This window comes from Giraffa tippelskirchi, chromosome 10, assembly GCF_054371585.1.
Source record: "Giraffa tippelskirchi isolate mGirTip1 chromosome 10, T2T-mGirTip1v1.2.pri, whole genome shotgun sequence".
Taxonomy (NCBI): domain Eukaryota; kingdom Metazoa; phylum Chordata; class Mammalia; order Artiodactyla; family Giraffidae; genus Giraffa; species Giraffa tippelskirchi.
This window is the reverse complement of record NC_137284.1, coordinates 12,225,490-12,250,785: the sequence shown is the minus strand read 5'-3', so window position 1 is coordinate 12,250,785 and position 25,296 is coordinate 12,225,490. Positions and strand designations below refer to the sequence as shown.

General features: G+C 47.0%; 1 protein-coding gene and 1 long non-coding RNA gene across 2 annotated transcripts in view; one reads left to right on the top strand and one right to left on the bottom strand.

Moving 5' to 3' along the window:
* LOC145524281 (uncharacterized) overlaps positions 1–17,528 on the bottom strand; it is an 87,882-nt gene extending 70,354 nt beyond the window's left edge. The window contains exons 1-2 of the long non-coding RNA XR_014067375.1: positions 17,383–17,528; positions 10,196–10,498 (exon numbers count right to left, since the gene is read on the bottom strand). This is a non-coding gene — a long non-coding RNA (uncharacterized LOC145524281). The remainder of the gene's footprint in view (positions 1–10,195; positions 10,499–17,382) is intronic.
* MS4A18 (membrane spanning 4-domains A18) lies at positions 10,219–23,709 on the top strand. Its single transcript, XM_081536283.1, has 6 exons — positions 10,219–10,686; positions 13,987–14,106; positions 15,361–15,417; positions 17,410–17,502; positions 19,882–19,995; positions 23,389–23,709. Exons 1-6 carry the CDS (start codon positions 10,219–10,221, stop codon positions 23,584–23,586), a joined length of 1,050 nt encoding a protein of 349 aa, XP_081392409.1. The 3' UTR covers positions 23,587–23,709.
* Positions 23,710–25,296: the final 1,587 nt, after the last annotated feature.

Genomic DNA, 25,296 nt, shown 5'->3' with positions numbered 1-25,296 from the left:
CAAGTCCTGCTCAGTTTCAATAGCTCCAAAAGTCTTAACACATTCCACCATCAATTTAAAAGTCTAAGTCCGAAGTCTCATCTAAATCAGTCATGGATGAGATTCCAGATGTGAACCTGTGAAATCTAATGTGTTATATGCTTCCAAATTGCAATGGTAGCACCAGCTTAGGATAAGCCTTTAAAATTGTCCTGCACATTGCACTCGGGGTCTTTGGAGTAGGGGCAGAGGGGGAGCCAGCAGATCTCCAAAATGCCTTCAGGATCATTCCTCCATTGATGTTTTGTCATGGACAACAAATCTTGGCTCTTCTGTTTAGATATCTGACTATTGTCTTGATGAATAGCACCTAACTTCCATTGAGATTGTCCATCCAAACTAATCTCCTTACAATTGGTTTGGAAATTTCCTCAACCAAACCAAATCTAGTTTCATTGCTTTCAAGTTCTGCCTTCCACAAAACACCAGGTCAGGAACACAGTTCAGCCAAGTTCTTTGCCAGCACCTCCAGGATAAGATTAGATTTCTGACAGTGGCATTCAAGGCCCTGATCAAGAGCTTGCTTTTTTTCAGATGTTCGATCTCAATCCTCCAGCACACCTGGACTCCCGCCTTTGATTTGCCACCTTCAGGCATGTATGCACTCATTCATCAACACTAAGTCCCAGCCCCTGCAGATAAGAACCAGATTCCACCCTTCAGGGACTCAGAGCCTCATCAGGAAGGGTAGACCTATAGAGAGATAACAGTAGCACAGGGATAACTAAGACCAAGGCCACAGAGAGGTTTAAAAAAATGATGCTATGGAATTATGATGCTATGGGAGTTTGGAACAGAACAGTGTAGAGAAAGTAAACATTTATTTTTGTTCAGTGACAGCAAATTTTCTTAAGGGACTTTATGTTTTTGGGTTCCAAAATCACTACAGATGATGATTGCAGCCATGAAATTAAAAGTCACTTACTCCTTGGAAGGAAAGTTATGACCAACTTAGACAGCATATTAAAAGCAGAGACATTACTTTGTCAACAAAGGTCCATCTAGTCAAGGCTATGGTTTTTACAGTCATCATGTATGGATGTGAGAGTTGGACTATAAAGAAAGCTGAGCACCGAAGAATTGATGCTTTTGAACTGTGGTATTAGAGAATATTTTTGAGAGTCCCTTGGAGTGCAAGGAGATCCAACCAGTCCATCCTAAAGGAGATCAGTCCTGGGTGTTCATTGGAAGAACTGATGCTGAAGCTGAAACTCCAATACTTTGGCCACCTGATACGAGGAGCTGACTCATTAGAAAAGACCCTGATGCTGGGAAAGACTGAGGGCAGGAGAAGGGGATGACAGAGGATGAGATGGTTGGATGGCAATGGACATGAGCTTGGGTAGGCTCCAGGAGTTGGTGATGGACAGGGAGGCCTGGCGTGCTAAGGTTCATGGAGTCTCAAAGAGTCGGACACCACTGAGCAACTGAACTGAACTGTGTACACAGAAGATATGTAGGGGAAAATGAGTAGCACTCAGAGGTGACTCAAAATTCAGGCTTAAATCCCATCTTCTGCTCCAGAGAAAAGAGAGGAAGATGTGAGGAGGCTGATTATGGGAGGTAAACAATAGGAAGCTTTGTCACACAGGTTTAAGGCATGCCTGCTCTGCAGGGAAGAGTTTCTTGTGATTTTGTCATCCTTTCCTTCCCGGTACAGAGAGGAAGGCATCCTTACAAATGAAGACTTCCTTTATAAAGGTACGTTTCTCTTACAAAAAGGTAGCTTCTGTTTTTAGAGATTTTCCTATGTCTGCTCTTTCTCAAAATAATCAGCCCAAAACACAGTTGATCCTTGAACAACATGGGTTTGAACTGCACAGGTCCACTTATCTGCCAATCTATTTCATTGTAATACTGCACAAACCAAGGTTGGTTAAATCCACAGATGTGGAACCTCAGATACAGAGGGTTTACTTTAAATTACACCCAGATTTTCAACTATGTGGAGTGTTGGTTCTTCTAAGCCCTGTGTTGTTCAAGGTTCAACCAACTTTAATTATTATGCCAATGAGGCATATTTTGGAGTAGAATTTTCTGCTACAGTTTTTCCCCCTTTTGTTCTTTTTCTAATTAATTTTTACTGAAGTATAGTTGCTTTATGATGTTTGTGTTAGTTTCTACTGTACAGAAAAATAAATACATATACATATATCCCCTGCCTTTTGGACTACCTTCCCATTCAGATCACCACATAGCATTAAGTAGAGTTCCCTGTGCTCTGCAGTATGCTCTTATTAGTTACCTATTTTATGTTGTTATTGTTCAATCACTGTCATGTCTGAGTCTTTGCAACCTCATGGACTGCAACACATCAAGCTCCTCTGTCCTGCACTTTCTCCCAGAGTTTGCTCACACTCATGTCCATTGAGTCAGTGGTATCATCCAACCATCTTACCCTCTGCCACTCCCTTCTCCTCCTGCCTTCAATCTTTCCCAGCATCAGAGTCTTTTCCAATGAGTCAGCTCTTCACGTCAGATGGCCAAAGCATTGGAGCTTCAGCTTCAGCATCAGTCCTTCCAATGAATATTCAGGACTGATTTCCTTTAGGATTGACTTGTTTGATCTTCATAGGATCAAAAGTATATACGTATCAATCCCAGTCTCCCAATTCCTCCCATCCCTCCCCCTTCCCCCCTGGTGTCCACACATTTGTTCTCTACATCTATGTCTCTATTTCTGTTTTGCAAATGAGATCACCTATATCACTTTTCTAGATTCTACATATATGTGTTAATACTGGATATTTGCTTTTTTCTTTCTGATTTACTTCACTCTGTATGACTCTTCACTCTGTGTGGATTCTCCAGGTCCATCTACGTCTCTACAAATGACTCCATTTCATTCTTTTTTATGGCTGAGTAATAGTCCATTGTATATATGTACCACATCTTCTTTATCCATTCTTCTGTTGGTGGATGTTTAGGTTGCTTTCCTGGCTAATTGTATGGTGCTGCTATGAACATTGGGGCACATGTATCTTTTTGAATTATGGTTTTCTCTGAGTATATGCCCAGCAGTGGGATTGCTGGGTCACAAGGTAGTTCTGTTTTTAGAACCTCCATACTGTTTTAAGGAGCCTCCATACTGTTCTTCATAGTGGTTATATCAATTTGCATTCCCATCAACTGTGCATGAGGGTTTCCTTTTCTCTACACCCTGTCCAGCATTTATTGTTTGTAGATTTTAGATGATGGCCATTATGACCAGTGTGAGGTGATACCTCATTGTAGTTTTGAGTTTTCTGACACCTTTTAACATGTACTCGTGCCTCTGGTTCACACACTTCTGGAATAGACTGTGCCTTTTGTGCAGCTTTAACCTGATCCTCCTTTCAAAGTCCACTCTTGGTTGGATGTCCTAGTCAATGTCCAGCCACTCAGGAACTTCCAGAGACCAGCCCAAGTCTTTGACATGTCTTCCACCTACTTTATCACTGATGGCCTGGCTCTTTGTTTGTTTCCAGCCATAACTTGTACAGGCACAACTCAGAGATGTTGTGGGTTCAGTTCCAGACCCCTTCCAAAAAGTAAATATCCTACTGAATTTTTTGATTTTCCAGTGCAACAAAAAGTTGTGTTTATGCTGCACCATAGTCTATTAAGTGTGCAATACCATTATGTCTAAAGGAATATACCATAATTTTAAAATAATGCTGATGAGAAAATAGCGCCACAGACTTGCTCAATGCAGGGTTGCCACAAACCTTCAATTGATAAAAAAGAAAAAAGCAATATCTGGCAATCACAATGAAACAGGGTATCCCTGTACTATGATTATCTGACAATGGTTAGATTCTATCTTGCCAAGTCGTTGTAAACTTCTAGAAATCTATGTAGCTCATCATGGAACATACTATCTGACACACAGAAGACACTCAGTAAATACTTGTCAATTACTTCCTAAAATTGCTTGTAAATCTATTGGCTTATGAGATCTTAGTGGCCCACTTCTGAAAGGCCCATGGAACCCCATTCCTACCCAACCAAGGCCATAAATATTCTGAAGGTCAATTGAGCTCAACTTGGAAGCCAGAGAATGGATTCATTGTTTGACTCAAAGTGAAATTGCAAACAAGACTTTGGAGCTTCAAAGAGAAACCAAATTTTTTTTTTCAGAAATTTCTAGGCCAGGTTTCAGAGGCCCACAGGATCAGAAGAAGGAACACTGAAAGGCTCGCCGGGTCGACCAGGTAAGACACCTATGAATTCCTCTCCTTGGTTCTCACAGAAACTGGACCATATGAGGGGAGACATGGGGCCTAGATGGGCCCTGAGAAGGGTCTCTGGGGCACCGCCATAAGTCAGGGATCTGTATATGATGTATATACCTTTTTATAAAAGCATTTAAGATAAGCCAGCGCAGTCCACAAAGACAGAATTTGCAACCACCTAACCTTGGAGATGCAGAGTCTGGCCAGCTAAGGAGGTAGGTAAGTGAAGAAACAGAATAGGTTTCAGAGATGATTCACATCTCCGTGTGAACCCAGATATCTTAAGACAGAAGGTGGGAAACCCCACAGTACATCTCCATTTACCCCCTCCCTGAGTCCAGCTGTAATTAAAGTGTGATCAGGTATAGGACGGATCTAGAACTGATGGAAAGGCTCCTAAAGAACCCTTTCCCTTGTTCCTTACAGCACGTGGGGACTAAAGGGGTCTTGGGAGAGTCCATCACAGGATCCAGCTGCCTCTGCCAGTCACCAGGTTTGTAGTTGTATTATTTGTCACACACATAAGAAGAAAGTCTGTTCTGAAAAAGGGAGACAGATATAATTCATTCTCTCATATCGTGTAGCAGACTGTAACATTCTGTGTGGTATCCATTATGAAAATTGAAGGCAGACAGACCAGGGTTCAAATCTCAGCTTTGGCATTTCCTAGCTGTGAGTCCATAACCTGAGTTACTTAACCTCTCTTAACCTCAGTTATTTGTCTGCAAAATGCTCACAGCAGTGATGTATAGCTGGAGGAATTGCCTGATGCCTACAGGGCTGTGGAGTCTAAACACCAATGCTTGCTGTAGTTGTTATTATAAACCACCCTTACGGGAAACCTGAAGTTCCTCCGAGAAAGCAAAGGGTAAATCAAGGTCAAGGCAGAAATGGCACACTCTGCATACGTCCATCTCAGTGACACTGCCAAACATTCTGCCACTCCTATGTCACCTGGCAGAGAGAGCATTCTTTTTGAAAAATTTTAAAAAATAGTGAAAAGAAGATAGCAGTCAGAAAGAATAGATTCAAGCCTCAAATCCATTTATCCACAAGCAAGTTATTTCACCTTCAAAGACTCCATCTACCTGTTTGCAGGGATGCAGGTAGGGTCAAAAATAGTGGGAGAAAAAAGAAAAAGAACAAATACTTTTAAAAAAGAAAAAAAAAGTGAGGAGACACAGCGAGTACATGAACTGTCCGTTGACAGACCAGTGAAAGCTGTTGCTCTTATGGGAGAACTGGAGAGACCAGCTAGATTTTTTAAATTAGTTATTTTTTTTTAACACTTACTTGGCTGCATCAGACAGCCCACTGTCTTAGCTGCTCGAGGACATATGAGATCTTAGTTCCCCAGCCAGGACTCAAACCCTCGTCCTTTGCATTGCAAGGTGGATTCTTAACCACTGGACCACCAGAGAAGTCCCTAGATTTTAAAATAAGAAAAATTTGGGGAATTTCTTGGAGTTCTATATAGTTTATATTTTTACCTGTTAGGGTCCAAGAGAAAGGAATTAAACCAACAAGGAGATGTGTAGGCCATTTATATACCACTGTGGTTCTCAAACTTCACCAGCCTCAGAGTCACCTGGAGAGTAAGTTAAAACAGATGGCGGCAAATGGCACAATTTCATTCTTTTTATGGCTGAGTAATATTCCATTGTATATATGTACCACATCTGCTTTATCCATTCAGCTGTTGATGGACATTTAGGTTGCTTCCATGTCCTGGCTACTGTAATAAGTGCTGCAATGAATATTGGGGTGTATGTACACCCCAGTGTGAATGTAGTTAGTGCCATTTAACTGTACAATTAAATATGCTTCAAATGGTTAAAATAGTATGTTTTATATTATATAATCTTTTACCACAATAAAAAGAAACATTTTAAAAAACAGAAAGCTGGTTCCCACACTTGGGGGTTCTTATTTAGTGAAAGTGAAATCGCTCACTCATGTCCAACTCTTTGCGACCCCATGGACTATAGCCTACAAGGCTCCTCCATCCATGGAATTTTCCAGGCAAGAGTACTGGAGTGGGTTGACATTTCCTTCTCCAGATGATCTTCCTGACCCAGGGATTGAACCTGGGTCTCCCAAATTGCAGGCGGACGCTTTACCATCTGAGCCACCAGGGAAGCCCTTCTTATTTAGTAGGTCTAGGCAGAGGACCAGTAGTCATGTATGGATGTGAGAGTTGGACCATAAAGAAAGCTGAGCACCGAAGAACTGATGCTTTTGAGCTGTGGTGTTGAAGAAGACTCTCAAGAGTCCCTTGGGCTGCAAGATCAAACCAGTCAATCCTAAAGGAGATCAGTCCTGAATATTCATTGGAAGGACTGATGCTGAAGCTGAAGCTCCAATGCTTTGGCCATCTGATGTGAAGAGCTGACTCATTGGAAAAGACTCTGATGCTGGGAAAGATTGAAGGCAGGAGGAGAAGGGGACAATAGAAAATGAGATGGTTGGATGGCATCACCAACTCAATGGACATGGCTCTGGGAGTTGGTGATGGACAGGGAAGCCTAGCGTGCTGCAGTTCATGGGAGTCACAAAGAGTTGGACACGACTGAGTGACTGAACTGACTGAACTGAACTGAGGCAGAGGACAGAGAATCTACATTTCTAATAAGTTCCCAAGTGAAACAGTCTCACCTGTCCAGAGACCACACTTTGAGATCCGCAGCTGCGGTACTGGAAATGAGTTTGAGATCAATTAAGAAAAACGTTCAGAACAAAGACCCTTCTCCAAGAATGGTCTCTGGTGGTGGTGGTGGTGGTTTAAGTCACTAAGTCATGTCTGACTCTTACAACCCCATGAACTGTAGCCTGTGGGACTCCTCTGTCCATGGAATTCTCCAGACAAGAATGGAGTATGTTGCCATTTCCTCCTCCAGGGGATCTTCCCAACCCAGGGATCAAATCTGAGTCTCCTGCATTGCAAGCTTATTCTTTACTGCTGAACCATCAGGGAAGCCCAAGGATGGTGTCTACTCATCAACAAACAGATGTTAAGTATGTCCTCTGTGCCAGGCTCTGTGTGGGAAGGTTTCTCACTTAATCCTGATGACACCCTCTGAGAAAGGTGTTATTATGATCTACCTGTCAGAGATAAGGAAACTGAAGCCTAAAGAACTCATGCAACTTGGTCAAGGTCGTGTAACTAGTAAATGAAGGGGCTGGGAAAAGGACCCAAAGATGTCTGAACTCCTAGCCCTGATGCTGTCTTGTCTTTGAGCTTATTTTTTAGCTTATTAATATTAAATAGTGCCAGTTAATTAGCCAGCCAAACCCAGGTTGGTCATTGATAGTTTGGAGTGTTTCTCTCCCTCTGGAAGCAATTAGGATCATAGTGGGGTGGGATGTGATGGAGTTCATTTTGTAAGTGTGACTTAGAGGCACCTTCTATTGGGCAGAAAGCTCCCTGATAGACTTCTGGAATCTGTTGTTTTTGTTCAGTCATGTGTGACTCATTGCAATCCTAGTATGCTAGGGTCCTCTGTCCTCCCCTATCTGCCAATTCACTCAATTTATGCCCATTGAGTCGGTGATGCTATCTGGAATCTAGTAACTGTAGAATTCAGTTTCCTGCCAGCAGGGAGTGTATCATTTAGGTGGAGAGACAAGATCAGCAGCTGCAGCAATTAACATTAACAGTTAATATCAACATTAATGATATAAGGGACCTTTTCTCTCACCTGAATGGGAAACCTTTCCACCTGTCAGTGTCTTCAGAGTCTGAAGCTACTCTTCCGCCACCACCCATGGCGTACTTGCTCATCAGCACAGATAATGAAGAAATTCTTCAAGTCTCTCAGCTTATCGGAGCTTCCCAGGTGGCACTAGTTGTAAAGAACCTGCCTGCCAATGCAGGAGACATAAGAGACATGGGTTCGACCCTTGGGTCAGGAAGATTCCCCTGGAGGAGGGCATGGCAACCCACTCCAGTATTCTTGCCTGGAGAATCCTATGGACAGAGGAGCCTGGCAGGCTACAGTCCATAGGGTCGCAAAGAGTCAGAAATGACTGAAGAGACTCAGCACGCACTCAGCTTATCAGGGGTCAAATCACGGTGAGAACTTTAGTCTCACTTCAAGCCCTTCCCTTCACAACAGTCTCTAATGCTCAGGACTCAGTTGCAACTACATGCTGTTAAGGGTGTGGCCACTATCATAATACCCAGTACCTTGGCCCATAATGGTTTAAACCCAGATAAATAGAAATAAGCAAAACTCCTACATGGTCCTAACCACAACACCAACATGGACATGACTCATGTGATGTAAAGGATGACTGTTCACAGTCTCCACTGGGTCCATGGTCCCTCCTGGGAAGACAGGTAGCCAGAGACAGTCTGGTTTTCCGCTCCAAAACAAATTAATGTTGAAAAGTGAAGCGAAAGTGTTAGCTGCTCAGTCATGTCTGACTCTTTGCAACCCCAAGGACTATAGTCCACCAGGCTCCTCTGCTCATGGAATTCTCCAGATAAGAACACTTTAGTGGGTAAGTCATTCCTTTCCTCCCAACCCAGGGATTGAACCAGGTCTCCTGCATTGCTGCTGCTGCTGCTAAGTCGCTTCAGTCGTGTCCGACTCTGTGTAACCACATAGACGGCAGCCCACCAGGCTCTGCCGTCCCTGGGATTCTCCAGGCAAGAACACTGGAGTGGGTTGCCATTTCCTTCAATGCATGAAAGTGAAAAGTGAAAGTGAAGTCGCTCAGTCGTGTCCAACTCTTCGAGACCCCATGGACTGCAGCCTACTAGGCTCCTCTGTCCATGGGATTTTCCAGGCAAGAGTACTGGAGTGGGGTGCCATTACCTTCTCCATCTCCTGCGTTGCAGGCAGATTCTTTACCATCTAAGCCACTAGGGAAAACTCATACATAAATTAGCTTCATTAGATTAAACCCATAACTAGTTATAAACTAGTTATAGATTTCAAATGGCTGAGAGTACAGGTGGGGATAATGAGAACCTGGGAAAAAAGTAAAAAATCATCAGGATCCAAGGTGTTTCCTTCTCTTTGTCTCTCTCTGTCCCTGCTTCTTTAACTATTTCTCCCCACCCCTCAGCCCTGCTACAATATTAGCTTCATTCTTTTCATTCTGACTTTCTCTACTACCCCTACAAATGACACAGTTGTGACCCTCTCCAGCTCTGCACAACCCTCCTCAACCCGAAATGGTCTTTAGGTCCAATTCCATATTCCCAAGATTGGAAAGTTCTAGGCCCAGTTGGAGTCCCTTGTCCACCCCCAGGCCATCAGCTGTGGCCAGGGCAGGGGAGAGGATGGAGAGGTCACATCCAATCACTCAGATATTTAAGGCTGCTACTGCTGCTAAGTCGCTTCAGTCGTGTCCGACTCTGTGCGACCCCATAGACGGCAGCCCACTAGGCTCCCCCGTCCCTGGGATTCTCCAGGCAAGAATACTGGAGTGGGTTGCCATTTCCTTCTCCAGTGCATGAAAGTGAAAAGTGAAAGTGAAGTCGCTTAGTCGTGTCGTGTCCGACTCTTAGCGACCCCATGGTCTGCAGCCTACCAGGCTCCTCCCTCCATGTGATTTTCCAGGCAAGAGTACTGGAGTGGGGTGCCATTGCCTTCTCCGATATTTAAGGCAGGCAGATTGAAACATTGACTTCAGGATTCTAAACAAAGCCATTGCCTCAACTGTAAACAAGGGTCTACAGGGATAAGGAACCCCAGGTAACCTAGTCTTGCAAATCCAAACCCAGTTAAAAAAAAAAAAAAAACCAACATGTCCCAAAGAACACAGACTACAAGGAAGGGAAGAAGATCATTGTGTAGAATATCATGCTAGACGATTTTTATGTTTTTACTTTTGGTGATTTTTATTTTAATGAAGATGAAGCTAAAGATAAGGATGGGGTCAGATGCAGCACATACTAATTTTCTCAGATGAGGGAAAATGCACCTTCTTACCTGTTTTGCAGCACTTGAGTATCATGACGGAGCAGGGAGCTGGAGCCAACGCTGTGCCTGGTGTTGCAGCACCTGGTAATGTGTACATGATCCAGGCCAGGAATCCTGTGGCTCCTGGGAGCAAGGGGCAGCCTGTGGGCATGGCCACTTACTTAACATCCAGAGTGACCGAGAGTGATGCAGGAAGAGCGAACTTACAGACACCACGCGTGGTGATCCAGAATCCAGCGGGAGTGAACGCCACACAGGGTCCGCCCACTGCACTTCAGCATCCGGCAGAAGTGGCCAGTTTGCAGACCCCACCTGGGGAGATCAAGTACTCACTGGGAACCACAGACCTCCAGACCCTGCCTGGGGGCCCTCAGAATCCTCCCACATTTACTCCTGGGCCGATGTATACCTCCAACCAGTCCCAATGGAACATGTCATTTGGATCATCTTTTACGTTCGATCCCAAGAAATTCATAAAGAACGAGGTCAGGACACTAGGGGTGAGTGTGATCTCTCTTTCTCTCCAGTTTGGGTCCCTTCATGAGCTCGGCTGTAGTAAGTGCACTTGGATAAGGAAGGGAATGGATTTAGAGGGCAGAGGACACAAAGGTAGGTAGCAGCTTCTGGAGGTTGGGTCAGGATGACCCCACAGAGGCCACTCTCTCCCTTGTCTTTGTCCAGAAACCATCCTGGAAGACCTAGGAGGGGTTGTTGTAACTACAGTACCTTCTGGTAATTGCCACAGGACATGCGTAAATTGTCCTGGTGCTTGAAGAGTACAAACTGGCCAGCTCTCCCAAGAGGACCCAACCGCCTGCTGGGGGCAGGAGGATAGGACAGGCTCACACACACCCCAGCCCACCCACCCTTGTCGATCTTTCAGGGACAGACAAACCAATGAACCGTACCAAGAGCAAGGGAGCCTCCTAAACTTATCCAAATCAAATCTTGGATTAACTTCTATAAAACACTGCCAGCAAAAATAACCAATCTATAATAGGACTAGAAAAAGGTTTTATTTGAGCCAAACTGAGGCATGTAGCCCAGAAGACAACCTCTCAGATAATGAGAAACTGCTCTGGAGAAGTAGGGTTATCAGCACAGTTTTATATCTTGTTGGATCAAGTGTACATTTCTTTAAGGTTTCAAAAAAAACAAACAAACAGATCAACACGTACACAAGGAGTCAGTGTGGCCTTCACACCTGGGAGTAAGTGTTAATCTCTCAGTCGTGTCTGATTCTTTACAACCTTATGGACTGTAGACTGCCAGGCTCCTCTGTCCATGGAATTCTCCAGGCAAGAATACTGGCGTGGGTTGCCATTCCTGTCTCTAGCAGATCTTCTGGACCCAGGGATCTAACCCATGTGTCCTGCATTGGCAGGCAGATTCTTTACCATCTGAGCCAGTGCACTTGGGAAGGGAGGCTTATCATTGAAGGAGCACCAGCATTGGCATCCCAGGAAGGGAGGTATTTCATCTGTTTGTCTTTTTTTTTTTGGCTGTGCTGGGTCACAGTCCATGGGGTCGCTAAGAGTCGGACACGACTGAGCGACTTCACTTTCACTTTCCACTTTCATGCACTGGAGAAGGAAACGGCAACCTATTCCAGTGTTCTTGCCTGGAGAATCCTGGGGATGGGGGAGCCTGGTGGGCTGCCGTCTATGGGGTCGCACAGAGTTGGACACGACTGCAGCGACTTAGCAGCAGCAGCAGCAGCAGGTCTTAGTCGCAGCTTGTTGGATCTTTTTTTTAGTTGTGGCATGTGGTATCTAGCTCCCTGACCAGGGGTCAGACCCGGGGCCCCTTGCATTGGGAGCACAGAGTCTTAGCCACTAGACCACCACAGAAGTCCCAAAATTTCCCAGGTGAATTTTTTTTTAGGGGGGGATCAAGCTGCGTAGCTTTCAGGGTCTTAGTCCCTGACCAGGGATTGAACTCACACCCTCATCAATGAAAGTGTAGAGCCCTAACCACTGGACCAGCAGAGAAATTCCTAATATTTATTTAACACAGACATTCTTTACTTCTGGTCAATATGCCCTTTTCTTTAATAATTAAAGCAAATGTACAATGGAGGTTTGATAGGCCACAAACAGGCTGTTTTAGTTAGCATAAGGTGTATAAGCTGGAATAACTTCCCCAAACCTCAGTATGGGAAATTTTCTTTTATCAACAGTATCAAGAATAGAAATCCTGGTCACAGGCAAGAGATGAGATTATAAACATGTGTGGAAAACCTTCAATAGGTAAAGATATTATACGATATTACATAGTAGTTATAATTTCATGTTATGATTACTTTCCTTATTAATTAATACTGGATAAATGCTTGTTAACTTTGAGTTCCAATTACTTTCAAGTCCTTTGAAAGAATTATTTTAAGTTAGAGCAAATGCCTGGGGAAGCTGATCAAACACAGAGAAAGGCCAAAAATCATGGACCCTCTTCAGTGAACTACAGTTCATTTGGGAGAAGCTATGCCTTTATCTTAAGATACAGATAAAGTGGGCGCACAGACAAGATCAAACATGTTATTTGATGAAGCAGCTGACATGAAACCCAGATCTGTACACTAAGCTCTAGACTCATTGAGCGTGAGAGCTGACGCATCTGTTCAACACTGATCACTTGACCCCTGAGCAACCTGAGGCCTGAAGAAGTCAAATGTCACCCCAAGTCCTCAGGTATAGCAAGTGCTGCAGGACCCCCAAATAGGAGGTGTTTTGTCCTGAAAGTGGGGGTGTCAGCAAAAGGATGTATTTGGTCATTGAAAGAAAGATGGGATTTCAGTAGGATGAGGGTGAAGCCAGTACCTTTCAGACAGAAGTGGAAGAAAAGCAGGTGGGAAGGAAGAACAGCACAGGCTTGCAGGCACTGAGGATCCCACAGCAGGGAACACACGGGGGTGGGGCCCAGGAAAGGTATGAGGGGAGGGTTTGCAAACACCTCCTAAGTGTCAGGACCTATCTATAAGCTTTATGGGCACTTTAAAAGAAAGAAAGAAAAAAGAAAAAAAATCTGGCCATGCCTTGTGACACATGGGATCTTAGTTCCCCAACCAGGGATTGAACCCACGCCCCCTGCATTGAAAGGCAGAGTCTTAACCACTGTATTGCCAGGGAAGTCTCTATGGGGCCCTGTTTCTAATCTCTGCAACCAGTGGTTCCTAACCTTTTTTGGCACCAGGGACCGGTTTCCTGCAAGACAGTTTTTCCACAGACGGGGTGGGGGGAATGGTTTCAGGATGAGCATTATATTTCAAGAGCATTATGTTTATTGTACTCTTGATTTCTGTTATTGTTACGTCAGCTCCACCTCAGATCATTAGGCAGTAGATCCTGGAGGTTGGGGACCCCTGTCTACAGCAACCCTGCAAGCCAGATACGGTCATCCTGTCTTAGGGAGAGACACAGGGAGGGTGCTTGCCTGAGGCCACACAGCTGGCAAGTGCTAGAGCCAGGATTCAAGCCCATCTGGTTTGCTGCCAAAGCTCCGCCCAGGCATCTTCTCTGCAAGCCTGCAGGTGCAGAGTCCAAAGGGAAGGTCTTCCCGATGTGTTCTATCCCCCACCCCTCCGCCTTCCCTTTATGTCCATGGCTCTCAATTCTGAGGGTACACTGGCATCATCTGTGGAGCTTCAAAACAACACCTTGACATGGACCACAACCCCAGAGATTTTGGCCCCAACAGCAGTCATACTCAGGGATTCTGGGGTACAGTCTGGGCTGCCGAGAGCAGCTACAGTTCCATAGGCCTCCAGCTCTGCTCTTTCTCACGATGCCTTGTCCTCCCTGCAGGCCATCCAGATCCTCATCGGCCTGACTCACATCTTCACTGCCATCAATCCTTCACTGTATCAGAAAGAATCTTATTCCTATTCTGGGATGTCAGGGTACCTGGTCTGGGGAGGAGTATTCGTGAGTACAAGGCCCTGTGGCCTCCTTCTGGGTTCTGAGTTACCAGATTGGGATGCGGGAGCGAAGGAAGAAAGAGCCTGGAATGCATTCCCAATAATAGGGCCCTGGGAGCCCAGAGCCAGCCACCTAAGACTGTAGGTGCAGGACAGGGTTAAGGACCCAGCCTGGACCCCGTGCCCCAGCAACTCGCCCCCTGCCTCTAAGGAACTTTCAGCTACTCACAAGCCAATCATGTGCTTTAATTATTCCACCCTCTAGGGGTTCTCATTTGATGTAAATGTAAATATGTAAATCATTTATAACCCCACCCTTATTCTCCCATGCCCTGTTGCTGGGAAAGATTGAAGGCAATTGGAGAAGAGGGCAGCAGAGGATGAGATGGTTAGACAGCATCATCGACTCAATGGATATGGAACTTGAGCAAACTCTAGGAGAGAGTGAAGGACAGGGGAGACACGTTGCAGTCCACGGGGTCACAAAGAATCAGACACGACTTAGCAACCAAACAACAACTAGAGAATCGCATGACCCTCTTGTAGATAGAAAAAGCAGGGTTTGTTTGTTCATGTCCATTGGCCAGATGAGAAGACTGGGGCTCAGAGAGCTTAGGCAAGATGACTACAGACTCACAGCCAGGAAGGGTTGGAAGAAAGTCCTGATGGAGCCCATGCCCCCTCAGTTCAGGACTCTCATAACTGGACCAAGTTCTTCCTGCCTCTGGGTTCACACATCTGTCACCTGCTTCACAGCATCCAGGGCCAGTTAGGACCCCCAGGCTGGGGCAGCAACTTGCCTAGGGTCACAGCAAGGTGAGTTAGGAGCAAGAGTGGAGCAGAAGCCTAGGTCTCCCGTCTCCCAGCTCCAAGGCTCTGCTCACCCTGCTACCCTGTCCCTGCTTTTCCAAGATCACAGTCGAGAATAGGGCAGCGTGAGGCCAGACAATCCATGAGTTTGGGTGATGCCTGTGCCCAGGCAGTGGACCCAATGGGGACCAGATACAAAGATGAGATGTCTAACATCCTGAAACAAAATTTAGGCTTTTAGGGGAAAAGATTTTAACCTAGACATAGAGGAGTTTGGGTATTGTGGCATCTAACCATTGGGATAGTGAAAATGTTGAGAGGAGGTAAACAGACCTGCCCATCTTAAGAAACAAGGTATGTAGGCCTTAAAGACTGAGAGCTACACCTCTGAATGGACTGTGGTCTTTTCAACACACTGTACAACTACTCTTACTCCTTTTTGTCTGTGTAGTTTATCGTCTCTGGCTCGCTCTCGGTGGCGGCTGAAAAGAACCGCAATTCTTGCATGGTGAGTTGTAATTCCATCTTTCATCATCCTTCAATGTTAGAATGTGACTCTCCAGGGGGAAGGGGCCTCCCAGTAGCCTCCCAGAGTGGCCTGGTCCTGGCCCCAGGGTTCAGTGCTCTTACATACCTTACTTTATTCAGTCCCCACAGGCCCACAAAGTTCTGTGATCCTCATTCTACAGAAGAGGAAACTGAGTCACAGAAAGGTCGGGTGACTAAAGATCACACAGCAGGAACGTGGCCGAGCCGGGGTTTAAACCCAGAGCCCTCTGATCCCAGCACTGTGCCTTCACCTATTGCATTTAACTACTCAAACACTTGGCATTTTGGCAAACGGCCAAGTAGTCACAGCACCATGACCTTGGGGTACTCTGAATTAAGCAGAAGGTCAGGCAGAGGCCAAGTGGAAATGTGTGTACATTTCAGCCACCTCTTTAAGGCACTTCCTGCCCTCACCTTTGGCTGTTGCTGCTGCTGCTAAGTCGCTTCAGTCATGTCTGACTCTGCGTGACCCCACAGACGGCAGCCCACCAGGCTCCGCCGTCCCTGGGATTCTCCAGGCAAGAACACTGGAGTGGGTTGCCGTTTCCTTCTCCAATGCATGAAAGTGAAAAGTGAAAGTGAAGTCACTCAGTCGTGTCCGACTCTTAGCGACCCCATGGACTGCAGCCTACCAGACTCCGTCCACGGGATTTTCCAGGCAAGAGTACCGGAGTGGGGTGCCATTGCCTTCTCCCCTCTTTGGCTAGACATAGAAAAATGAGGGGAGTGTGTGCCTTGAACAGTTCAGAGTTCAAACCACAGGACACAGGACCCAGAATTCCCTTGTACCGTCAGAATGTCATCCTCAGTCTCGACAGCCAGTGATACATCTGTGCATGTTTTGATTTTTGTTGCAGCCTCTAAGAAGCTTAGGGATAAATGTAGAGCTTTTAAGAGCCCTCCTCTCATCCCTGGCTCCAAGTCCTTCCTCCCCATCTCCATGTTCTCCAAAAGGCTTCTTGTCTCTTCTGCCTTTTCAATGGGAAAGCCATGGGTTAGCTAGGGGGCTGGGTTGGCCCACGGAGGATTTCCAATTACCAGTCCTTTGTCTGCAAGGCAAATGTCTGCTGCCCCTCAGTCTGCCTTACTCCATCCCCTTCAACGGGATTAAGGCCCCCTTCCCCAGGCCCCCCCAACATCAGCTGAGCTCACAGTGCTCCTTAATCGCCTAACAAAAGTGGATTGAACTCTTGTCTCACATCCTCTGGGAAATTCAATGACCTCTCCAAGATGCCTACCAATTCCTGGGGGTCTCCCAGTCCCCCCTGGTTCTGATGATTGACTTCCAGTTGAAGTGTCTACTTCCATCTCTACTCTGCTTGCCAGCCTTCCCAGCCTCAGCCTACAGGTGGACACAGTCCTTCCCTCCCCATCTCCATCCCCATGAACCACCCCCCAGGGGAGGGGAGGCAGTTGAGCAGGGGACATCATGAGTGATTGGAGGATTTCAGCATCCCAACACTGAGTAGCAGATCCTTTAAAATGGAGTGCTAGACTTTCTGGTTCTGAAAACCCTCCCCAGCCAATCCTGCCAGCCCAGACTCCAGCTCCCTCCAGCAGGACCGGAACTTTCCTCTCCCTTCTCTCAAGGCAATCCTTGAATCCAAACTCAGGCCCCCTGCCACCATCACCCCCATCCCTTCTCATTTCTTTCACAGAGCAGCTCAGCATCCTTGCCATCTCTCCTTCCAATCTGGCTTTTGAGTCTCATTTCCTGCACTGTCAGCTGCTTATGGAGGTATTTGCCCAAACAAATACAGCCCCTGCCCCAGGTGGACTATGCCTATTGAATAAAGAATAATCTTCTCACCTCAGTGAGCTTAGGATAAGCTGGCTTCTCCACACCCACCTCTTTCCTGCCCAGGTTCCCCTTTCCTCCTGCTCCCTGAGAGTCCCCACAAGCCTGGCTTCAGACTCGACTCACTGGTGCCTCTCTCTCTGCCCCTTCCAGGTGCATGGCAGCATTGGCATGAACGTGGTCAGCGCAATCATTTCCCTGGCTGGGGTCTTCCTTCTCATCGCGGATCTGTGTTTTACCCTGACGGTGAGCATCCAGACGACCAGTACCCCAGGCTTCCGGAAGATTGGGGAGGCTTGTTTATGAGGTTGTTCCAGAGCAGGAAGGAATCACAGCCAAATTCCATCCTAGTATGACAGCCCTAGGTCCTAAAATGTGTTATTTGTTGTTGTTCAGTCACTCAGACATGTCTGTCTCTTTGCAATCCCATGGACTGCAGCATGCCAGGCCTCCCCATCCTTCACTATCTCCTGGAGCTTGCTCATACTCATGTCCATTGAGTCGGTGATGCCATCCAACCATCTCACCCTCTGTCTTCCGCTTCTCCTCCTGCCCTCAATCCTTCACAGCATCATGGTCTTTTCCAATGAGTCAGCTCTTTGCATCAGGTGGCTAAAGTATTGGAGCTTCAGCTTCAGCATTAGTCCTTCCAATGAATATTCAGGGTTGACTTCCTTTAGGATTAACGGGTTTGATCTCCTTGCTGCCCAAGGGACTCTCAAGAGTCTTCTCTAGCACTACAGTCCAAAAGCATCCTAAAATGTGTAACCCTCACCAAAACCCCTGACTTCTGAGGCGGGTGAAATAGACCCCATTTGATAGATGAGGACACTGAGACTCAGAGAACTGGAGCCAAGCGGCCCCTCCTTGTACCTGTTCTGTTCCTGCTTGGAGGCAGCAAACGCCAAGGCAAGCAGGTGGGGCAGTAGCCACACTTAGACCTCAAGGCCACCTGCACCCAGGAAGCTGTTGAGGGAGGGACAGCTGTTGACAAGAACAGGAGGTGCTGACCCCAGCTTCTCATCTAATCTGGGACCCCCAGAAGCAGATGCTGGAACAGGGATTCAGGAGCAAGTCATTTATGTCAGAGGTTCCCCTAGGAAATACTGGTAGGGGAGAGAATAAGATGAACAAGGAAAGGAAGGCACAGATAAAGGGTGTCACCAAGCAAGTCACTGCTGGAGCTTAATCCTGCTGGGACTCTAGCAGAGAGGACACTGCCTCAGAGTTACGTCCTGTCCTGGGTGAGGGGCCTGGGGTACTCGCCCACCAATTCCCACCATCACTGATTGAAAACTACTCCTGGGAGCATCGAATGCCCTGGACTCCAGTCTGCCACACACGTGCCAGTGTGCTTGTGAGGTGGGTCTTGCTTTGGGTTCCTCCCATAGCTGACTTTATTTATTTATTTATTTTTTGGCTGCACTGGGTCTCATTGCTACATGCAGGTTTTCTCTAATTGCAGCCAGCAGGGGCTACTCTCTAGTTGCAGAGCATGGACTTCTCATTGCAGTGGCTTCTCTTGCTGCAGAGCACAGGTTCTAGGGCTCGAGGGCTTTGATAGTTGTGGCATGTGGGCTCTAGAGGGCAAGCTCAGTAGTTGTGGCACACGGGCTTAGTTACCCCGAAGCACGTGGAATCTTCCCAGACCAGGGATCAAACCCATGTCCCCTGCATTGGCAGGCAGATTCTTTACCACTGGACCACCAGGGAAGTCCAAGAACTGACTTTGAGACAAGTAGCTTATTTGGGAGAGGAAGCAAGTGCCAGCAGGGTGATGAGAAATGAGGTGGGGAAGAGAAGGGACCAGTAAAGATGTGATGTAATCAAGCCACTTACCCTGAGTGTCAGTTCCCAAACCAGTCCCCATACCTGGAAGGCAGGGAGAAACTGACCAAAGAGGCAGCCATGCCACCTGGCAGGTGGCAGGTCTAATAGGCCAGGGAACTGATGTATGAGGCTTGTCTTGGGCCGCTGCAAGATGAGTTGACTTCTGCGCTGCCCATTAGAATCCTACAAACTTAATTGCATCCAGTCCAGGTGGTCTCAACACCACCTACTCTCCAGGCTGCATCCTCGAAAATGACTCCCACTGCAGAAGTGCATTCCAAGGACAGGGGAGGGAGAGAAGACCTCCGATTGCCTGGGTCCAGCTGTCAGAGGACTTCCCCCAGGTGACCTCATCCAACACTGAGAACTCACCTGGGAAGGCAGTGCAGACACATGCTTCAGTCACAACCTCCCAGCCCAGGGGTGAGAACCGAGGGTATTTATCCACTAGCCCCCAATGACTAGTCAGTCATTGATAGACCGCTGATCTGAAATCTCCCGGAAATTTTGGACCTGTTGTATGCATAGCAAAGTGGGCTCCAAGGGCCAGAGAAAGGCCCAAGGCAAAGAAACGCAGGTGCTGGCAGTTGGAAGTCTGGCTGTCGTGCCCTCAAAGGTACCATGGGGCGTGTGAGAGGGGCACCCATAGCAACTGCCCATGGAGCACATGCCAGAGGGTCTGGGGCTCTCCAGCTGAGGCATGTGGTGCTTGCCTGAGATGAGCCCTATAGACGTGGATGGTCACAGGACAGTCACCTTTGTGACAAAACCCTTCCCATTCCTCTCTGCCCCTAGATTAACGTGAAGGCAATTTCCGGTGGTCTCCTCCCCTTCGTGCTGCTGGAGTTCTGCCTCACCTGTGTGATCTCGCATTTTGGGTGCCAGGCTATGTGCTGGAACCAGTTTGTGGTGAGTGTTGGGCCCTGCTCCAGAAATCAGAGAGTGCTCCGGGGGTAGCAGAGGTGACCGGACATTGGGAGAATTGAAGCCTGAGAGGATGTCTTAGTTGGTTCAGGATGTTATAACAAATATACCACAGGCTGCATGGCTTGTAATTATTTTTCACAGTCTAGGAGTCTCAGATTGGGGTGCCTGGATGGTCCGGTTGTGGTGAGAACTCTCTTCCTGGCTTTCGGATGGCTGTCTTCTTCTTCTAGCTTCCCTATCTTACAGAAAGATAGGGAGAGCTCTCTGGCATCTCTCTCCCTAAGGGCACTAAACCCATTCATGAGAGCTCCCCCCTCCTGACCTGCAAGTGTGCTAAGTCACTTCAGTTGTGTCCGACTCTTCGAAACCCCATGGACAGTAGCTTGCCAAGCTCCTCTGTCCATGGGATTCTCCAGGCAAGAAAACTGGAGTGGGTTGCCGTGCCCTCCTCCAGGGGATCTTCCAGACCCTGGGAATGAACCCACATCTCCTGTGTCTCCTGCATTGGCTGGTGGGTTCTTTACCACCAGTGCCACCTGGGAAGCCCCCTCATGACCTAATTACCTCCCAAAGGCCCCACCTTCTGATACCATCAGATTGGGGGTTAAGATTCCAACATACAAATATTCAGTCCATCACAAAGAGGGTGTATCTGTGGAGTTTTGCTGCAAAAGAAACTGCTGGAAAACTCAGAAGCTTAAAACAGCAACCATCTCTTTAGCTCGTGATTCTGAGTCTCAGTGTGACCAGTGGGTCTTCTGCTGGCCTCAGATGGACCCACATGATACCAAAAGCTCAGCTTCTCTATACACTGGTGCTGAATTGAATCTCAGAGACAGAGCTGAGGGTGAAGTAGAAAAGAATAGCTTTATTACTCTGCCAGGCAAATGGGGTGGGGGGTCACAGTGGCCTAATGCCCTCATCAAAACTGTTGTGTCCCAACTTGGGGAAGATAGTGGGAAGTTTTGTCATAATTGTTCAAAGAGGGTGTGATCAGCTTGTGGACGTTGTTCTGATGGGTTGGCGGTAAGGTAGGTAGAAGCCAGCATCATCAACCTTCAGGTCCAACTGGTTCGGGGTCTACATACTTGTGGACGGTACATTATTGTTAATCGTTAACTTCTCTCACCTGGTGGGGGTTTCAGTATCTGCAAAATAGCTCAAAGATATTGTGTGTATGCACTGATAGGGAAATAGGACCCTGCCCAAGGCTGCTCTTGACTGTTTTATTTCTCCTTGGTCTTGCATCCCTTCCCCTCCCCTCCCTAGTTAACAACTGCTTGAATCTGCCCATTGAAACTCAGGAAAGGTCAGGGGACTTGAGTGAAGGCTGTTTCCTATAATCAAAGAGATGAGGGACTCAGAAAGGCCTCGTGCCTAGGAGCCCCATAGAGCCCTGCACGGTATCACATTCAGACAGGCGCAGCAGCTGCCAGGTTGGCACCAGCTGACCAACCAGAATCTTCGAGGAAAAGTCCGTCTCTGCTCCAAGTGGTATCGCTTCCTCCAGGAGGCTGGCCTAAGCTTCTTCAAGGGTAGCTGGATTCCAAGAGCAGTGAGACACAGCCAGCCGCACAGGCACAGACTTTTAAGTCCCTGCCCACGTCACATTCTTTAATGTCTCTTTGGCCAAAGTAAGTCACCTGGCCAACCCCAGATTCAAGTGGATGGAAACTGCGATGTACCCTCCTGTTTGATAAGAGGAAGACAGGGCAGTCAAGGCTCTGTAACAATCCTGACACCCTAGGGCCAGCTGGCTGTTACCCCATCCTAGGGCCAGGGAGTGTGCCTTGATGAGAGGCCAATTCTACTCCCCGGAAGAGTCTGCCCAGATCACGGTTCTCTAGTGCTTCCGTCCAGGCTCTCTACCACCTTGACTCCATCCTCTGAACTCTTGGCTCCACGCTTGAAAACATTTTTTCTTTTCTGTAAGAAGTGACCCATTTTCCACATGAAATGGTCCACCTTTTTCATCTTGAGGAAGAAGAATTGCTCTCTCAAACTGCCTCCTGTATGAAGAAAGTAGGACCCAAAGGCCCTTTTGCAGTTTGAGCAGCTCCAAGTCAATCCAAGGCGATGGTCTGTTTGCTGACACAGTTTCCTTTAAAACAGTGAGAATGTTTTTATCGGATTATGGTTCTTAGTGTTTGACAAAAATCACACCTGAGATTATGTTCTAGACATTCCTCTCTCTTTCAGAGTATCTATTTTGGGATTAAGTTTCTGTGGGACCATGCTCTTAAAATTCTTAGAAGCTTCTCTGTCTAGCTGAAAGGGTCTGCTAGTCACTGCCTTAAACCTTTTACAGATCTTAACAAAGAGTTGTATAGAGACATCTTGGTTTGATCTTTGTTCTCAGGCCTATTTTTACTTCAAATGTCATTTATCCATGAGGAACCTGGAAATAAGAGACAATTTTATTTTCTAATTTTTCAAGTCCTGGGCCCTCTTTTTTTCCCTGTAAATATTACTTGTGAAATGAATCATTCTTTATCTGATCTCTTCCTTATGGTACTTTACTATATACAGCTGAGAGCAAGCAACTGACATTCCCATATAATGCCTGGTGATCTCCTTTAGCAGGGCTTCCCTAGCGGCTCAGATGGTAAAGAATCTGTCTGCAGTGCAGGAGACCCTGGTCTCCTTAGCAAGAGGCAAAAGTTTTTAGGTGCATTTTCTGTCTTCCAAAATGTGACAATGCTTCACCACTACATACTGTGGGTAATTATACATCTTCCTGTTTCCTGGCTGCTTCTCCAGCCTCACTGGCCATCCAGTCCCAAATCCAAGGCACATGTTAGATTTCGTTATCCTGCTTCTAGCTACCAATTTCTCTGTACATTAGCTTTTGCTACATATCAAACAATCCCCAGACTTAGCCCCTTAAACATAGCTGCTCCTGTAGTTTATGATTCTCTGGATCTGCTGGGTAGTTCTTCTGGTTTGGGCCAGCTCAGCTGACCTCTGCTGGACTCGCCATGAGTCAACAGTCGGTTGGTGAGTAGCCTGCCAACTGGATAGTCTCAGATGCTCTCAATTGTATGTCTGGCAGTTGGCACACCACCTACCAATAGGTCCAACTGGCCTACTTTTCTCTCATCACCTAGTGGGCCAGCCCAGTCTTCTTTACATGGAAGCCTCAGCGTATAGAAGAGCAGTGAGAGAGCAAGCCTGGATTTGCAAACATTTCTCAGATCTCTGATGCTGCACATTTTCACTGTTGGTCCATTGACCCAGAGAAGTTCCATGACTAAGACCAGCATCAGTGAGGGAGGGTCTACCCAAGGGCATGGCAACAGGAAGGGGAAGAATTTGTGGCCATTTTTGCAATTGACCGCAGGGGAAGTTGATGGCCTCATATCCTTTGTCTTTCAGAACAGGACAGCGGTTCCGACCATAGTCATTGCCAACCCAGCCAACACTCGCACCGGCCCCTTCAACGCTACTGACAATACCACTGGCCGTGCCAGCGTTATCACCAGCCCTGCCAACCCCACCTCCCCCACCAACGCTGCAGTGATGGTGCCCCCTGAACCCTCCTATGAAGGTGTAGCTGATTTTGCCCGGAAATAGACAGTCTGTTTCAGTGACGAGGAGGAGCCATTGCAGTTGGATCTTTCCTTCTCCCAGAAACTTATGGAAGCCCATGATCCAGCAGTGTTGCTGGTCCAAAATAAACAATCATTTTCTCCCTTCTTTACTCCTCAGTTTCATTTATTGCCGTCTTGTTTTTTTTTAATTCATAAATCATTTCCTGGGACACGGCATCCTTTAACCTTGGTGAAGTGCAGGGTGCACTTTTACTGTCACTCCTGGTGGAGGCGCACTGTTCAGGGTTAGCCACTCAGTCACGTCCGACTCTGCAACCCCGTGGACTGTAGCCCAATGGGCTCCTCTGTCCATGGGATTCTCCAGGCAAAAAAATTGCAGTGGGTTACTATTTCCTTCTCCAGGGGATCTTCCCGACCCAGGGATTGATCCCAGGTCTGCCGTTCTAAATTGGTGCCTCAGTAATGGAACTCTTGGAGGTCCAACTCTGGCCCCTTCCCCAAAGCTCTGACCCTGATGCAGTTGCCCCAAGGAGCAAGGGGAGCAGTGGAGAGTGTGGATGCTGCAGCTGCAGTGTAGACGCCTCAGCACTCATGGGTGAATGAGCGGAAGAGTGTATAGACCCGCATGCTGCTGACTGGGGCTCTGGAAACGTGCTTCACCCCTACCCCAGAGAGAGAGCTAGTCAGGTGGCTCAGTGGTATATACACACTAACTTAAAACACCTTATCTTGATGAAGGGGTACCCTCCCCATTTGCACAAAGTGCCCAATGGACTAGTAGTGTCCTAGCATATGCTTTCAGCCCATGGAGAGTCAGCTGCTGGGGTGTCCCCTCATCTCGCTCCCCCCTCCAGAGTCCTGACTCCAGCCTGACAGCAGACCCCAAAGTGGGACTTCCCTGAGGGTCCAATGGCTAAGACTCTGAGCTCCTGATGCACGGGGCCCAGATTCAATCCTTAGTCAGGATCCCACATGCCGCAGCTAAAAGACCCGGAATGCTGCAATGAAAAGATCCTGCATGCTGTGATAAAGACCCGGCACAGCCAAATCAATACATAAAACATTTAATTAATTGCGTTTTTAAAAATGATGGAAACCACATTCCTGGTGCCATGCAAGAAGGTGGCAGTGGCTCCTTACAGACCTTCAGAATTACTTCCAATTGATATGTTGATCAACTGGGGACTAACCAACCTCTTTCTTGCTAATGTGACAACTACTCCTAGCATAACTGCAAAAAGTGATTCTGCTCAAGCATCTCTTTTTCTACTAGGAGTAAGTAAGAGGGGGCAAAAAAAAAATGAATGAAGAGTGGGAAACCCCCATCCCATCATACCTGATGGCCTGAAGCGTCCCAGTCACAACCTCTGGATCACGCATTTGTGTCACTGGTCATCAGAAGGGCCCTGTGACCACTGTGTAGCCCTTAAAGTGTGGTTCCAGAGGCCATTCTAATACAACAAGTCAGAGGGTGGGAGGGGGAGCTGGGAGGGTAAGGGACGGGACCATCAGTAACATGTATATAGCAGCTGTATTTCACGAAACACAAATATTTCATCTCCAGCAATAATACAGGTAGATATTTGAAGCCCGTTTTACAGATGAGGAAACTGAGACTCAGAAACTATCCCACAAGGGGCATCTCAGAAGGACACAAAGCCAGTTTGAAGGGGATCCCACTGGCTTAAAAAGGAACAATTTGAACTTCAAGAATAATAACAATAGCAAAAAT

Coding starts and splice junctions, on each gene's coding strand:
- MS4A18 (XM_081536283.1), top strand. CDS start 10,219: ATGACGGAGCAGGGAGCTGGAGCCAACGCTGTGCCTGGTGTTGCAGCA. Junction 17,503..19,881: donor ATCTGTGTTTTACCCTGACG/GTGAGCATCCAG, acceptor CTCTGCCCCTAG/ATTAACGTGAAGGCAATTTC. Junction 19,996..23,388: donor TGTGCTGGAACCAGTTTGTG/GTGAGTGTTGGG, acceptor TTTGTCTTTCAG/AACAGGACAGCGGTTCCGAC.